Below are 17,971 nucleotides of genomic sequence, written 5' to 3' on the forward strand. Positions count from 1 at the left end.
GCAACCTGCCTCAGCCATGATCACGGGATGCGACAACTACCACCCCTCCCCCACCCCCCCCCACCTAGGACGAGGTCAGGACCCAGAAATGGTCCCGCCGTCAGGTTCCCAACCCCAGAGTTAAAATCCTGTATCAGTCTCTGTAGAGCATAGCGTAAGGCTTTCTTCAGTGCTGTAAATAACTATTACTCTATGTTCAAACTACTCGCCGTAGTGGGCAATTCAGAGTGTGATCAGTGGACGTCTAGAAGCATGTCAGCAAACCATACATTACCACATCAAACAAGACAAATTATTCAAATCTTTTTAATGGAATCATTAGCAAACACACAACATATTTTAATATGTAACATGTACTGTTACAACTGCTCAGGACAAAGCCCCCAATCAAAATATATGATTCTGATCACGGTGGGAGCAACGCACTGTCAATTCAGTCCCATTGCTCCACAGGTCTCAGCATATTTCTTTAAGTTTTCCAAATCAGAAAAAAGTAGCAGCCAAATTGAACAATCTAGTAGCCCCGAATGAAGCCAACCAAACCAGGTATCTTTAAATATCAACAAATAAATATTTATGTAAAAAAACTAAAATCGTAAACACTAAGATAAACCAAAATCTAAAGACCTTATAACTTATTTAAAAATCTAACTCACGCAAACGCATACATATACTAAAAATTAACAGTGGTTCGGGTTTTAAAAGAATGTAGATTTTATAAGTAGCTTTTTCTCAGAAATAAAACAAATAAACAAATCTTTGTAAGTTACGTTCCTGACGAATGGTCTTCTAATACAACACGGTCAAAGTTCACTTGCAGTCTTCCAAGGTCCGATGAAGAAAAGGGTCCTTCCAAAGATAGGAATTCAGCACTTCAGTTCGGCAGTTGTAGCATAAACTGTCCCTTCAGTGATAACAAAGTATCAGTATTGCTGTGTTTAAGAAAGAAAATCTTTTCATATTTTTCTTAGGGAATTAATTTGGCTTGACTTGGTAGAATCTTCTTGAAATAACACAGCTCCTTTCCGTTCAGTTTAAATTGTTTTAAACGGCTCTCCTTCTCCCTTCAATTGCTGGAACGGTCTCTCTCTGCTCAAACCAGTTTTTGCCAGCCAGTTTTCAGAAGTCAAGCTGCAACATTGAAGCTCTGTCCTCTCTGTGTGTGGCTGTTGCTTGGCAACAAGAATGCACTTCAGCTCACTGAGCCTCCGGAGAGCCCTTAAAAGTGCACTGATCTTTTACAGTCTTAAAGACGCACACAATTTTCGCAAGGAGAAAAAAAAATAACACAAGACTCTTATCTTTTTTAGGTCCAATGGGTGATGCAAACTCGGGGGGGGGGGGGGGGGGGGTGGTATGGACTCAATGGGCCAAATGGCCTCCTTCTGAGCCAAATGACTGTTCAAACTACACTCTGTAGTGGGAAATTCAGAGTGTGATCAGTGGAGGTCTAGAAGCAAACTATACAGTACCACATCAAAGAAGACAAATTATTAAAATTCTTTTAATGGAATCATTAGCAAACACACAACATATTTTAATATATATATGTACTAACAAAATAAAAAAAGTGTTTCAACACTTATATTTTGAAAGTGAGATCTGATCAGAGCACCTTGCTTTGTAACAAGCTGTTTATTCTGCCACATTAATTATAAGTGACAAAAAAGTGAAGAAAACTTTATTGACTGGATAATGTGACTATCAGATTTTCACTGTACTAGCAAGCATAAAGTACCAGAATATGTACTACTGATCTTATTTCCGTTATTCATTAAAAGAAATAATACCAAGGGTAGACCAGTTCCTCACCTCCAAAAAGGTCTTACTCGAAATATATGTTTTCTCTGTAAATTTTGACTGACTTACCGTGTATTTCCAGCATTTGTTTCGTACTTCGGTACTGTTCCCTGAGAATTGAATTTCATCAGTTCTCAACGAGAATAAGCAGTATTCTCCCTTGTTTTTGAGGGAAGCACAGAATGGAGCCAACTCATTTTGTGCCAAAGAAGCTACTGAGCATGTGACAGAAGTGAGAAAAGTACAAGACAGTGATTTACTGAGTGCAGGGGATACCAAGGCCTACGTCTTTTTTGAAGGAGATTGGGAAGAAATGGAGATAAAACACAACCAAGTTATAATGAACTGGTGCATAATACAACTCAGGGAATGCAATAGCACTGTCTGTGAAGGACATGGAATAACAGAGACTAGCTGAAAAATGACTTGTTTGTTGTTTCTTCTCCCATGCTCTCTTTCCTTTGCCCTCCTTCCCAGTTAAGCATCTTGTGGATATTTCCTATTTATGCCAGTAATGAAGCAATTCTGAAATGTGACCTGCATAGCTACAAATTCTACCAAAGTGGCTTGCTAGAGAATAAACTATTTTATTTACCCAAATAATAAGTGTCTGCACTTTGAATGTAATCTGTTGATTGTAAGGTGCTTTATGATGGCCTAAGGATGTGATAAGGTGCTATAAAAAATGCACATTTTCTCCTCTTTATTCAAAAGAAGTTTTTGGAGGCGCATACAATAAATTTCAACCAAGTTAAGACTTGTATAATTGGGAATGGAAACTTTTAAGCAAACAAACAGTCATTTTTAGAATGAGCTGGAGGTTGGTCTTGTCCTACTGTAACTTCTACATAGAAATGTATGAAAAACTTGTGGAGGTCTGCCCAATATGTTTAATTATAATCTATTAACCTCTAATAGGCACAAGGTAAAGTAAGAAACTGCACAATTTTCCAAAAAAAATATTTACCATGTTTAAGATCCTAAAAAAAGGGATTCTAAAGTTAGTGTTTTCACAGTAAGGCTATACAACATGTGCCAGAATGCTCTCCATAAAGCAGCATTGCTTTTCTGTGAACCTTCTTTTCCTTTACAGCTGAAACCCTGCTCTAGGATCCATCTTAAACTCCCCATTACATAATACAAAGCAATGTTGTAATACAGCTCACCAATGATAACAGAAGGTGCAATCTCCCTTCGTTAAGCTGTACATACATTGCAAAGATCAATGGGAACATCCAAAGGTGTGGCACATTTTTAGAGTTCAGATGTCTGCATAAACTATTCAAGCTTTGCTATTCTGGTTTAGAATCCCATCCAAACGTTGCAAGTGTTACAGGCTTGTAACACATTTCCAGCCATCTGTTATTCTCCAAGTAATTGGTGTCTTGCAGTTCTAGGTTATATAACCCTGCGAGCACAACATATTTTTTTGCAGAAAGTGCTATTTTGACTGAAAGGTTTTTTTTTAAAAAAGCACCTGCCAACCAAAATGTTGACATTTCTATCAGTTTAAATCTTCCAATTACAGTTGTGCAGTAGCAGTAAATCAAGTAAATAGAAAAATAAAAAGCCAGATCAAATGGCATTCATTGTAAGTAACAGATTCACAAACTCAGATACATCAATCCTTATTTCCATCTCCAACTTCAGCCATATGTTGATCCATTTTGTAAACATGACAGCAAAATGTTCGGTGTGCCAGCTGTTCTATATGTATTATGGTATCTCTGTCGAAGAATAACTGATGACTGTAGGTCTGCAAATTAAAAAAATATTCTTGTAAAACTGGGTATGTGGGAGTCTCACACACATTTTTCCATGCCTTGTTCCCCTATTGGCTATCCAAGTTAATCCAATAAGTAGGTAAGCCACATAAATTGAAAGTCTCACATTTGATTTCCAACCTGTGTTGGGATAGTTGCATTAGTTTCAGGTGAGGCAAAGGCAGCAGAGCTGCAAGTGGTCACAACACCTTTAGGCTTGCAATGAGAATATTGCTTAGCATTCCTATTACTGATCATTATCCAGAAATGTACGTGTGTGTTTATCACGTGAGAACAGGATTGTGTTCAGCTGCGGTAGCCTCGGCAATTGAATAGACTGCCAACACTCACACGTGAATAATGGCTACTGGGATGAGGTACCAGATGGCCACAGGTCCCTATGGAACCGTACCTCAGCAAGGAGTCAGGTTCCTCAGAAGAGTAAGGGAGGGAAGAACTTTAACATAAAACACCTATATATTCTGGCTCGTGTTGGAAAAGGTCATTTACTGCAAGATTTTATATTCTTAGTGAGGATGGCATGTGGCACATCAGCATGTCTTTGAGGGGTTGTGCTATATATACACATAAAGTGCATAGGAAGGATCTAAAAGCAATGGAAAAGGTACAGAATAGGTTCACTATGGATATCACCAGGGATAGGGGTTAAGACTTATGAAGAAAGACTTGAAGTAAACATGAAGTTAAGACTTTGGTCACTAGAACTGACAAGACTAAAAGGGAACAAAAAATAAAAAGTTGCAAGTATTCAGCAGATCAAACAGCATTTCTAGAGTACGAGAGCAAGCTTGCGGGGAACATAAAAACTGACTGTAAAAGTTTCTATAGGCATGTGAAGAGAAAAAGATTGGTGAAGACAAATGTAGGTCACTTATAGTCAGAAACAGGGGAATTTATTATGGGGAACAAAGAAATGGCTGACCAACTAAATGCATACTCTGGTTCTGTCTTCACAAAGGAGGACACAAATATCATACCAGAAATGTTGGGGAACACAGGGCTTAGTGAAAGAGAGGAACTAAAGGAAATCAGTATTAGTAGAGAAATGGTGTTGGGGAAATTGATGGGATTGAAGGCCGATAAATCCCCAGGGCCTGATGGTATGCATCCCAGAGTACTTAAGGAAGTGGCCCTAGAAATAGTGGATGCATTGGTGGTTATCTTCCAAGATTCTACAGACGCTGGAACAGTTCCTACAGATTGGAGGGTAGCTAATGTAACCCCACTATTTAAAAAGGGAGGTAGAGGGAAAGCAGGGAATTATAGACCAGTCAGCCTGACATCAGTAGTGGGGAAAATTCTAGAGTCCATTATCAAAGATTTTATAGCAAAGCACTTAGAGAACAGTGGTAGAATCGGGCAGAGTCAGCACGAATTTACGAAAGGGAAATCATGCTTGACAAATCTACTAGAATTCTTCGAGGATGTAACTAGTAGAGTTGATGAGGGGGAGCCAGTGGATGTGGTTTATTTGGACTTTCAGAAGGCTTTCGACAAAGTCCCACATAGGAAATTAGCATGTAAAATTAAAGCGCATGGGATTGGGGGTAGTGGATTGCGATGGATAGAAAATTGGTTGGCGGACAGGAAACAAAGAGGGATAAATAGGTCCTTTTCCGAATGGCAGGCAGTGACTAGTGGGGTACCGCAGGGATCGGTGCTAGGACTCCAGCTATTCACAATATACATTAATTATTTAGATGAGGGAACTAAATGTAATATCTCCAAATTTGCTGATGACACAAAACTGGGTGGGAGGGTGCGTTGTGAGGAGGATGCAGAGAGGCTTCAGGGTGATTTGGACAAGTTGAGTGAGTGGGCTAATGCATGGCAGATGCAGTATCATGTGGATAAATGTGAGGTTGTCCACTTTGGTAGCAAAAACAGGAAGGCAGATTATTATCTGAATGGCTATAAACTGAGAGAGGGGAATATGCAGTGAGACCTGGGTGTTCTTGTACACCAGTCGCTGAAGGGAAGCATGCAGGTGCAACAGGCGGCAAAAAAGCTAAATGGTATGTTGACCTTCATAGCGAGAGGATTCAAGTACAGGAGCAGGGATGTCTTGCTGCAATTACACAGGGCCTTGGTGAGGCCACACCTGGAATATTGTGTGCAGTTTTGGTCTCCTTATCTGAGGAAGGATGTTCTTGCTATAGAGGGAGTGCAACGAAGGTTTACCAGACTAATTCCTGGGATGGCGGGACTGACATATGAGGAGAGATTGAGTCAGTTAGGATTATATTCGCTGGAGTTCAGAAGAGTGAGGGGGGATCTCATAGAAACCTATAAAATTCTAACAGGACTTGACAGGGTAGATGCAGGAAGAATGTTCCCGATGGTGGGGGAGTCCAGAACCAGGGGTCATAGCCTAAGGATATGGGGTAAACCTTTCAGGACTGAGATGAGGAGAAATGTCTTCACCCAGAGAGTGGTGAGCCTGTGGAATTCTCTACCACAGAAAGCAGTTGAGGCCAAAACATTGTATGTTTTCAAGAAGGAGTTAGATATAGCTCTTGGGTCTAAAGGGATCGAACGGTATGGGGCAAAAGTGGGAACAGTCTACTGAGCTGGATGATCAGTCATGATTATAATGAATGGCGGAGCAGGCTCGAAGGGCCGAATGGCCTACTCCTGCTCCTATTTTCTATGTTTCTACAGAAACAGAAGTCAGTCAATGTTTCAAATCATAAGACCCTTCCTCAAAACCTCAAATATCAACTCAGTGATTTCTGTTTCTCCAAAGATGCTGCCTGACCCTGTTGGGCATTTCCAGCTTTTTCCTGCTTTGTTTTCAGGTTTCCAGCGTCTGCAGTAGTTTGCTATTCGTTTATAAAGGTTAATAGGGAATTTAATAGAGCTCATCAGGATTATGAAGGGTTATCATCAAGTAAAGCTTGTTTTTCAGCATCAGCGAGATGGTAGCAAGTGGGTGCAAATTTAAGATAATTACAAAAATTAAAGGGGAATTCGAAAATATTTATTTAGTGGTTGGTTGCAATGTGACGTTCTCGGCCACAAACCATTGCTGAAACAAAGGCCATCATTTCCCCCAAAAAAGAATTATGTAGTTACTTGAAAAAGAGAATTTAAGAGTAAGGGGGATATGAGAAGAGTGGGTAGGATTACATTAACGTGGAGAAAAATACTGGTGTAGACATGATATGCGAATGGCCTATTCCTGTGCTATAGTGATCTATGAATGTATGACTGGAAATTGCAATGTGTAGTATTTGTAAAAATATCAATTCGCAATGTTGGTCTTCCTCAAGCCTTTGTTATCTTTTTGTTTAACAGCCCAATAGTTTATAAAAACTGCAAGGTATTAACCTGTGTTAAATGACATAGGTTTTGATATTTTGACGAGGTAACAATCAGCTACATCTCATTACTTCTGTGAATCCTATCTACTCTGTAGCTTTCCACAATACCATTCCTATACACAGTGTATTTATTTTCATTGTCTTTTTTAAACTGTGGAGTGAATTTTATTACCAGTCTTTATTCAGCTGTGAAAGTAGTATTTGGGGTTGACACTGCCATACAGACTTAAATCCCACTTAGTTGATTCGAAAGCTGCCATTGTTCCTCTTCAGAAAGTGACACAGCTCATATGACCAAAGCACATTATTAAAGTCTATGGGCCTGATTTTAACTCTGTGCAAGTGGGTGGATTTTGAATTAGTTAAAATCTCACACTATATTAGTAATAATCCTCACTGCAACCAAATACTTAAAATAAGGTAACTGTTCACATAAACAGAAGATAGAATGGGAAACAAAAAGAAAAACACATTTTAGTGAGAATAACCTTCATTGTGGTATCATGAGTTCCTCAAGTGGAATTAAATAGGTGTTCCATTGGTATATCATTAAGATGCTTCACAACAAAGGTATTAGTAGCTAATAACAAAGGGAAGATGTCACCTTTGGCAACCAATTTCAAAGTGAGAATATATGAAGGTTTCTTCCTCCCTTTTGCCCTTTCTGCATCTGCCTATACAATCCTCTATTCCCAGTTAAAAGGATGAGCTGGCAAAGCTACTCCCAGGCCTCCGTTAGGGTGCCCTAGAACCATAGAAAAGTTACGGCACAGAAAGAGGTCATTCAGCCCATCGTGTCTGCACCGGCTGGCAACTGTGGCAGGACCCGAATCTACAATCTTCTGATCAGTCACAAGGAGCTAAGTAAAAGTGGGGAGGACTAGCTCCTTGACAGCTTTCATCTCCTTTCCCCTGCTTCCATGAGGAAGTGTTTGGGCTCCATTCCATGGAAACATTGAGCTACCAATCTGTCATGTGTGGAGAATCTCAGGTATGAATACAAACCTTAAAAGTTCTGTGGCACTTCAACAAGGCAGCAAGCAAACAATATGTTAAACCAAATGACAATGTATTGGTCATACTTACAACATCCCATGGTTCCCTTATTGAAACACTCTTAATTAAGATGCCAGATTGGTTGTCGTAAAAATCTAGATGAGTCTTTCCTTCAGTTTCTGTTGGAGCTACTGTCAAAACAGTCAACAGTTCGAGTTCATCTTCGTAGTCTACCATTTTAAAGGTCTTAAAAAGCAAAGATACAGTAAAGGGATAAGAATTCTTCATTTGTAATTACAATATACTGATAACTTTAATGATCCATACAGAGGGCTCTCCCTGCCATTGTTCTACATGGATTTAGCCTGCTGAGTATATATGGTAGTAAATACTCCAGTCTCTTGTAATCTTATAATAACTTCTACTACTCAGTTAAACTTGCACGTTTTTTGCATAATTCATATCTCTGCTGTAACATCACTTTCTTCCACAAGATCAAATAGATACTTAACATTTCTTCATCTAACCAATAGCATCAATTGCATTTTAAAATCAAATGTACTGAAAGACATAACATGAAGAACCATGTGTTTCAGACTATACCTTGATTTATGTCCATTGATCAGGCTGAATAGTTAACTCAGCTGTGCCAAAGTCATTAAATTACAATCAGCATTATTAATGGGTATATAAAATTTCCACTCCTGGCTCTTCAGAATTCACTTATGCCATACATTTAATATGAGTTCAATAATGAAAATTATGACGACAATTAGAAATACATTCAAGTTAAATTGCATACTTAGAGTAGTCAGGAGCTCATGTTTGTTAGGGTCTGAGGTTCTGTTAATGGATGATAAATACCTGGTAGTTCAAGATAATAGGGTAAACAAGTGTTGGGTGTTTTAATTGTATTCAACTGTGTATATATAAAGAAGAGCCAGCCAGCACTGGCTGTGGGTGTTGTTAGAAGTGCAGAAGTAAGCTCTGTGACGAGCAATAAACAATCTCCACCAAAGCATCCTAGTCTCAGTGTCTTCTTCACAAACAAACTTGGCAGTTTCTCTAACAATGTTTATTAGTCACATGCCTGCATGCCCAGTTTGCTGTATTCATGATTTTGAAAAATAAATTAAAAGGTTTTCTCTGACCACATGAACCTCATTACACCTTTAGATGCTCTGCAGTTTGAGACTTGGAGGAGCCTTCTCTCCCATAGCACAGTTCACCCAGATTAAACAACTAAGTAATTGTTTAAAAGGCTTGACCTTTGAGTTGGTTTCTTAAAGGTGTGAGAACATGCCAATGTTGATTGTAACAGACTTTTTCCTTTATGACTTATCTGTATTTTCTTTGATCTTATTGCTTGTTACTGTTTGATCTGTATCAAAAAGTGTGTTTGCATTTCAGGTATAATGTATGTATCCATTCTTGCACCAGGATCCATATTTCCTACCTGGCAATCTGAGACAACGATCTCCACAAAGGGCAATCTGTCACAGAGCTATGCCATCTCACTAACTGCATTTTCAGGGATGTATGTAGCTTTTATAAGGCACACAGGATTATGCGTGATGCTTTTCAGACTACCATGATAGAATGCTGGCTGCCAACACACCTTCAAAGAGAGCTTGTATTGCAAAATACTGTGTGTGAATGTGACTGGGAAAAGATACAAGTCGTAACAGCAAGCTGACATTGGAGATCAACTTGCAGAAGATCTGCTGCTTCACTTATCCCTACTTGCTCCATGCCCTGATATGTCAGGATATCTACAGTATCCTCCTCCTAGGGAATCCAGCTGGCAAATGTTCCCTTAAATTAGTGGCCCTTGTCATGCAGTCTTATGAGGTCCTAATTTGAAAGAGCACCTGCACAGTGATAAACATGTACAGTCCAACCTGTGTGTCAGTAAATGACCTGTTGTTAGGTTATCTAAGTGATTTGATGTGTGAAGCTTGCAACATGAGTGTGTGGCAAAGTCTTCAATAATACATGGCATCTTGAATGTGTTCTCTGTTTGAAACATGGGGATGTATGAGATGCAATGGCAAAACTGTAAGTTTGTGTGAAGATTTGGAATGGGCACACAAGAAATATGGAACAATTTGACGGACTATACCTTGTGCCATGGAATCTTAGACTGTCTACATGAAATTGGGTAGTTTTACCTTGCAACAGTTTAAGTGTGCCATTTCTACCTCATTTATTCCCATATCATGCAGGTATGATGTTCTAACCAGAGTAACCATTCTCACACCCACGTCCTGCAATAAAAGAAGAACAGTACAGCACAGGAACAGGCCATTCAGCCCTCCAAGTCTGCGCCGATCTTGATGCCTGCCTAAACTATCACCTTCTGCACTTCCGGGGTCCGTATCCCTCTATTCCCATTCTATTCATGTATTTGTCAAGATGCCTCTTAAACGTCTCTATGGTACCTGCTTCCACCACCACAAGTTCCAGGCACTCACCACCCTCTGTGTAAAGAACTTGCCTCGCACATCCCCTCTAAACTTTGCCCCTCTCACCTTAAACCTATGTCCCCTAGTAACTGACTCTTCCACCCTGGGAAAAAGCTTCTGACTATCCACTCTGTCCATGCCGCTTATAACTTTGTAAACCTCTATCATGTCGCCCCTCCACCTCCGTCGTTCCAGTGAAAACAATCCGAGTTTATCCAACCTCTTCTCATACCTAATTCCCTCCAGACCAGGCAACATCCTGGTAAACCTCTTCTGTACCCTCTCCAAAGCCTCCACGTCCCTCTGGTAGTGTGGCGACCAGAATTGCACGCAATATTCTAAGTGTGGCCTAACTAAAGTTCTGTACAGCTGCAGCATGACTTGCCTATTTTTATACTCCATGCCCCGACCAATGAAGGCAAGCATGCCGTATGCCTTTTTGACTACCTTATCCACCTGCGTTGCCACTTTCAGTGACCTGTGGACCTATACGCCCAGATCTCTCTGCCTGTCAATACTCCTAAGGGTTCTGCCATTTACTGTATACCTCCCACCTGCATTAGACCTTCCAAAATGCATTACCTCACATTTGTCCGAATTAAACTCCATCTGCCATTTCTCCGCCCAAGTCTCCAACCGATCTATATCCTGCTGTATCCTCTGACAATCCTCATCACTGTCCGCAACTCCACCACCTTTGTGTCTTCCGCAAACATACTAATCAGACCAGCTACATTTTCCTCCAAATCATTTATATATACTACAAACAGCAAAGGTCCCAGCACTGATCCCTGCGGAACACCACTAGTCACATCCCTCCATTCAGAAAAGCACCCTTCCACTGCTACCCTCTGTCTTCTATGACCGAGCCAGTTCTGTATCCACCTTGCCAGCTCCCCTCTGATCCCATGTGACTTCACCTTTTGTATCAGTCTGCCATGAGGGACCTTGTCAAAGGCTTTACTGAAGTCCATATAGATAACATCCACTGCCCTTCCTTCATCAATCATCTTTGTCACTTCCTCAAAAAACTCAATCAAATTAGTGAGACACGACCTCCTCTTCACAAAACCATGCTGCCTCTCGCTACTAAGTACGTTTGTTGCCAAATGGGAGTAAATCCTGTCCCGAAGAATCCTCTCTAATAATTTCCCTACCACTGACGTAAGGCTCACCGGCCTATAATTTCCTGGATTATCCTTGCTACCCTTCTTAAACAAAGGAACAACATTGGCTATTCTCCAGTCCTTTGGGACCTCACCTGTAGCCAATGAGGATGCAAAGATTTCTGTCAAGTGTTCACTTCACCAGCCATCAAACAAGGGTCGAGAGTTAGCACTGTTCCACCTGCCACTTGGCACATTTTGGGGTGTAGTTCTCAAAATCTTGGAGCAATGTGGTGGTTATGAGATGAAGGTGTGCTCGGAATCCAGTCTAGGGGTTTATGAGCACTAAGAAGGGAATTACAGATTGAGCAGTGTGCAAGATAATTGGAAGTTTGGATGGTGGGGGGGGGGGGGGGGAATCCTGAAGTCCACAAGACTCAGAGAGATTTTTAAGCATTGGAGGTTGCTGGAATCTGTCATAATTAGGTCTAACAGCGTTTGGGGTGGGGGAAGCAGGAGAATGTGAAGTAAGCTGTCAAGACATACATTAAAGCCAACTTTGTGGCTACTCAAATGATAGTAAACTTACAGCAGTAAGCAATCAGCACATGTGTGCAACTGGTGAAACAAGCCACGTGCACTTGAAGCTCCAATCTCCGTGAAATTGAAGAATTATGGTGCATACACATACATGTCTGCACATTCATAATGATATTCAATTTTAAATGAAACCAGAGTGTCACTGTTTGCAGTGAAATCTGACTGGATCTCGTGAGGTGGCTCCATTTAATGCATTCCACTCGCAGTGGCCAGATAAATTTAACAAGAACATATAAAGGGGTAGAGAACTGGCAATTTAATCAAATTATGGGAACCTTTGTTTTGGACTGATGTCTACTACAAACTGCATTGAGCTGCTTTGATTCATTTCATAAAATATTTATAGACATTGGGAAATACAGTTTTCCTTCCACTAATCTGAACTGAATTATGAACAGTATGCTCACTTACAATAGCAACTAATCCCTTATAATTCACCACATTAGAATAACCCATTGAGTTATTTGGAATCTCAACATTTCATTACAACAGTGAGTTCACGTCAATGCTGCAAAGCATTTTGGGATGTCCTGAGGTTATGATGGGCATTATAATAAATGCAAGTTCTTTTTTTCTTAATTTAAGTAATTGGACTACATTTATAAGTTCCATCATGATCCAATATATTTAAAATTAAGTTTACAGTACAGTATTCACCACTCTGCTTTGTACTGAAGAGCAGTACATTTTTTTTCCAAAACAATTATGTAAAACATTACTCTAAAACCGAATGTAAAATAAAACATCTTGCTTACTAAATGTCTTTTTGTGTATTCGTAGAACAGCTATTTCAGGACCAAAAGTACAGTATTACACAGGGCAATTTACTTAGTATGCACACAGATAAATCTGACTGGATTTAGTGAGATGACTTTATTTAATCCACATCACTTGCACTGGCCAGATAAAGGCAACAACAATTTTGTATGTCTGAGTTTTCTTCACGGATAGAATCTGATCTAATTTAATTTTTGGCAAGTTAGTGGAAAGTAAGTGATAAAAAGTACTGTTGACAGTACTTTTGTTGACAGTACTTTTTATGGGCTGTGCAGTAAAATATATTAATTTCAATCCAGCTGCAATTCCTCATCAATGCCTGTGGAACAAAAATGAAAAATACCCAAATTCAAAACTGAGCAAAGCTCATATACAAAAATAAATCTGCTCACACAGATTGTATAGATTAAAAAAGGTTGTGGTAATCAGATTTAGAAAGTAATCAATTTCATGAGAATAAACAGCATGCAGGATATAAAGGTCATTTTAAACTGAAAGGAGCCTGAGGGGAGAACATCTGACATTTGGATAAAGTGCTGAAGTATTCAATTGAAATGACAGACAAGTTACTGAGATAGAGCCTCAGAAACTAAATTCCATTCCAGAATTAATTAGTAGCTTCAAGAGTTGCCTGTTAAAAAGAAAAAATAAATTCAATGTGTTAATTTATTCTAAATATGAAATTACCTCATACTGGTCATCGTCTAATCCAGAAAATCGTTTTTTCACAACTCGGCCATAAGCTGTCACTCTTACTGCGCTCTCCACCTTGAATAGGGGAACATTTTTTTTTAAACAGAGTTAAACATCAGTATCCTTTTAGTTAAATATTCATCTGTGTCTTATACTTTCACAACTCTTTCCCAAGTGAGCGAACATCCTTAATACACCATATTAGAGTACCTTGCTTCTTACTCAATAAGTTTTACCAGCATAAAAACACATTTATATAAGCATATAGAAATAATTTTCTGGAATCAGAGTACACTTTGATTTCATGGTGCTTGCAGGAGAGTACAATGGAACATTAGGTTTATTGTCATGCTGTGCACGTACCAGTGGCAGTACATATTAAACAGTTGGAGCAATTTGTTTGGCCTTAGTTTCCTGGGGTTTGGCTGTGGAATGGGATCCTGCTTACCTCAGGTAGTGGTTTAGATTGTTATCCTTGTCTGTTTTAAGGTAGGTTGATGTTTGGCATATTCCCCTCCTGCCTCCTGTGTTGGTCTTTATTCTCTTCCTGGTCAGTTTTCTTAATGTTGTGTACAAAATTGTGCTGATTGAGCCTCCATGTGTTTCACCACTTCCAGACAAATGCTGAATTATTCTGTTTAGGATATATGTCACATAGGTGTATGTTTATTGTAGGGAAGGCAGAGTTCCCCACAATGGGAGGGAATACAAATCATGAAGTTAGTTCTGCTAGCTAGTGTGTTGCAGGGGGACCCTTATTCTCTATGAGTAAGTCTAACATGCATTCTACCTGGTCCAGAAGCTGGTTATGAAGCAGTGTTGGCAGAACCATGGAAGTAGGTCAATTGCGCTCCCCTTAACTGGGATAGTTACGTGGGTACATTCTGTCAATGTGGGGTTAGAGAAATTGATTGGAGTCTTGGCTGACATTGAACTTTATGAACATGCTAATTAGCTGCAGGGGCAGGCCGCTCGGCCCCTTGAGCCTGCTCCGCTATTCAATAAGATCATGGTTGATCATGATTGTAACCTCGACTCCATATTCCTGCCTACCCCCGATAACCTTTCACCCCCTTGCTTATCAAGAATCTATCTACCTCTGCCTTAAAAATATTTGAAGACTCTACGTCCACCACCTTTTGAGGAAGAGAGTTCCAAACACTCACAACCCTCAGAGAAAAATATTCTCATTTCTGTCTTAAATGGGCGACCCCTTATTTCTAGATTCTCCCACGAGGGGAAATATCCTTTCCACATCCACCCTGTCAAGACCCCAGGATCTTATGTTTCAATCAAGTCGCCTCTTACTCTTCGAAACTCCAACGGATACAAGCCTAGCCTGTCCAACCTTTCCTCATAAGACAAAAACCTGCTCATTCCAGGCATTAGTCTAGTAAAACTTCTCTGAACTGCTTCCAACATCCTTCCTTAAATCAGGAGACCAATACTGTACACAGTACTTCAGATGTGGTCTCACCAATGCCCTGTAAAACTGAAGCATAACCTCCCTATTTTTGTATTCAATTCCCCTTGCAATGAACGATAACATTCCATTAGCTTTCCTAATTACATGCTGAACCTGCATACTTTTTTTGATGACAGTGTTATCTTCCTCCTGATGACACTGACTCATGCTGGGGCATGATCCTATACATGCTGACTGTCTTCCAGTATCTCACACAATTGGTCAACATTTGTGTACAAGTCTTTTATCATAGGGATATCACAGTTGACAACATTGTCTCACCCAACATGTTCTCACACTATGCTCTATACATCAGCAGTCACTGGATAGCACTCCAGAAATGTTAGCCCATAATCGAAGATCATGCTCTGTACTGTCCTGAAGTAAGTGTTGCACTGTTGGGAGACATTAAATCAAGGTCTCATCTTCCCTCTCAGGTGCATGTAAAAGATCCTATTGCACTAATTGAACAGAGGAATCCTGGCCAATATTTATCCCTCAACCACCACCATTACCATAAGCAGATCATTTGATTATCAAATTGTTGTTTGTGCTGTGTGCAAATTGGATGCTGTGTTTCACTACATTATAATAGTAACTATATTTCTGAAGTATTTCATTGGCTATAAAGCACTTTAGGACATCTGGAGGTTGCAAAATGCTTTATAAATGTGATTCTTTTCTTTCACAGTAATTTCACATTTGTCCATAAAATTCCTCACATACATAGGGGGAGGGTTTAAAAATGGGTGGTATAGGACTCAGAGGGCAGATTATACCTGGTGAAACAGCCAAGCCTTCACTTATTGAGCTTGACATTTAATGCCAAAATTTTACCTGGCAGTACATAAATGGATGTTTAATGGGGCAGATTAATATGAACATTCATTAAAACTGGCACAATCTTTGCGAATTTTGAATCAGAAAAGGGGAATTATCTGGTGGTAAATTAATCTGTTATAGAGCATTGCTTAATGCAACAAATAATTTATGATGACATCAATCAGCTTACTGAGCTAACTACAGATTGCCACAGAAACAGCTTGTTTAATATCCAACTAGACCTGTTCCAATACAGATTGTTAACTGTTATTACTTTTCAATGAAAAGATACTATCACTGAAATTAACTGCTTTAAACAGGTCTTTTCAAATTAATTTATACATTTAGTCACTTGTCCAGAGTGGCAAAACGTTAGTTCAATATATTTCAGTATATCATGAATCAGCTTTGTCATGAACAAGTTTTGCATGTACATAACTTGAAAAATCAACATGCCATTAGGATTTGGGTGAACAATACAATATATACATTTTGATAAGAGTTGCATAAATTAATTTAGCTTAACAGAATAAAATACAACAATGCTGAAACTTCAAGCACAACCACATCAATCATGAATGGCTCTCAATTGGATATTTCAGTTGTTTAACAAGACAGAATTTAAGTACAATTAAGTTCACTGAATAACTTCCACATTTGCTTCCATAATAGCTCATCTGAGTCACTCCAACCTATCTCCCTCTGAACTTGCAGCATTCCGTTCTCTCAGGTATAACCCTAACATTGTCAACAAACCTGCTGATGATGCTGTTGTTGTCTGGCAAACTGACCTCTACCTAGCAGAGGCCAAATACCAACTCTCTGACATTTTCTCCTACCTCCCCATGGACCATAAACCCCACCACCGAACATCAGGCCATTGTTTCCCGGACTGCGACTGATCTCATCTCCTCTGGAGATCTTCCTTCCACAGCCTCCAACTTCATTGTCCCCCAAACCCAAATAGCCTGCTTCTACCTCCTTTTCAAGATCCACAAAGAGTACTGCCCTGGTAGGCCCAACAATTCAGCCTGTTCTTGTCCCATCGAACTGACTTCTTCCTATCTTGACTATTTTTTCCCCCTTGTCCAGTCTCTTCACACCTACTCATGACTCTTTCGATGCCCTCTGCCACTTTAACAGTTTCCTGCCCCAACCATCTCCTTTTCACCATGGACATCCAATCTCTCTACACTTCCATTCCCCACCAGGATGGTCTAAGAGCTCTCTGCTTCTTCCCATCCACCACCACCCTCCTCCGCCTGGCTGAACGTTCTCACATTGAACAACTTCTCCTTCAACTCCACTTACTTCCTCCAAATAAAAGGTGTTGCTATGTGTACCCACATGTGTCCTAGCTGTTCTTTTTGTGGGATATGTGGAACATTCCTTGTTCCAATCCTACTCAGGCCCCCTCCCTCATCTCTTTTTCCAGTACATTGATGACTGTATCATTGCTGTTTCCTGCTCTCGCCCTAAACTGGAAAATTTCATCGACTTTGTTTCCCACTTCAACCCTTGCCTTGCCATGGTCTATCTCCAACTCTTCCCTTCCCTTTCTTGACTTTTCTGTCTCCATTTCTGGGTCTATTCACTATAAATGCACTGACTCCCACAGCCACCCTAACTATACTTCCTCACACCCTGCTTCCTGTAAGGGTTCAATTCCATTCTCCCAGTTTCTCTGTCTAGTCGCACATGTTCTGATAATGCAACCTTTTGTACTAGCGCTTCTAATATGTTTTCCTTTTTCCTCAACTGAGGATTCCCTTCCACCCTGGTTGACAGAGCCCTCAACTTTCATTCTATTTCATGCACCTCTACTCTCACCCCTTCCTCTCCCTCCCAGAACCATGATAGGGTTCCCCTTGTCCTCATCTTCCAACCCACCAGCCTCCATATTCGACAGATCATCCTCTGCCATCTCCAGTGTGATGCCACCATCAAACATATCTTCCCCATCCCTCCCCTTTCAGAATTCCGAAGGGACTGTTCCATCTGCTATATCCTGGTCCAATCCTCAGTTACCCCAGCACCCCATCTCCTTCCCACAGTACCTTTCCATGCAAGTGCAGGAGATGTAACACCTTCCCTTTTAACTCATTCTTTCTCAATGTCCAAGACCCTAAACACTCCTTCC

General features: G+C 40.1%; 1 protein-coding gene across 3 annotated transcripts in view; it reads right to left on the reverse strand.

Annotated features, from left to right (window-relative positions):
* Positions 1–373: 373 nt before the first annotated feature.
* dcaf17 (ddb1 and cul4 associated factor 17) overlaps positions 374–17,971 on the reverse strand; it is a 70,250-nt gene continuing 52,652 nt past the window's right edge. For all 3 annotated transcript variants that reach the window (XM_068035349.1, XM_068035348.1, XM_068035347.1), the window contains 3 exons: positions 13,539–13,619; positions 7,994–8,149; positions 374–3,556 (listed from right to left, as the gene is read on the reverse strand). In XM_068035349.1, the coding sequence (XP_067891450.1) occupies positions 3,422–3,556; positions 7,994–8,149; positions 13,539–13,619 (372 nt within the window). In that variant the 3' untranslated portion in view covers positions 374–3,421. The remainder of the gene's footprint in view (positions 3,557–7,993; positions 8,150–13,538; positions 13,620–17,971) is intronic.

Source organism: Heterodontus francisci, chromosome 7 (assembly GCF_036365525.1).
Source record: "Heterodontus francisci isolate sHetFra1 chromosome 7, sHetFra1.hap1, whole genome shotgun sequence".
In the NCBI taxonomy this organism is placed as follows: domain Eukaryota; kingdom Metazoa; phylum Chordata; class Chondrichthyes; order Heterodontiformes; family Heterodontidae; genus Heterodontus; species Heterodontus francisci.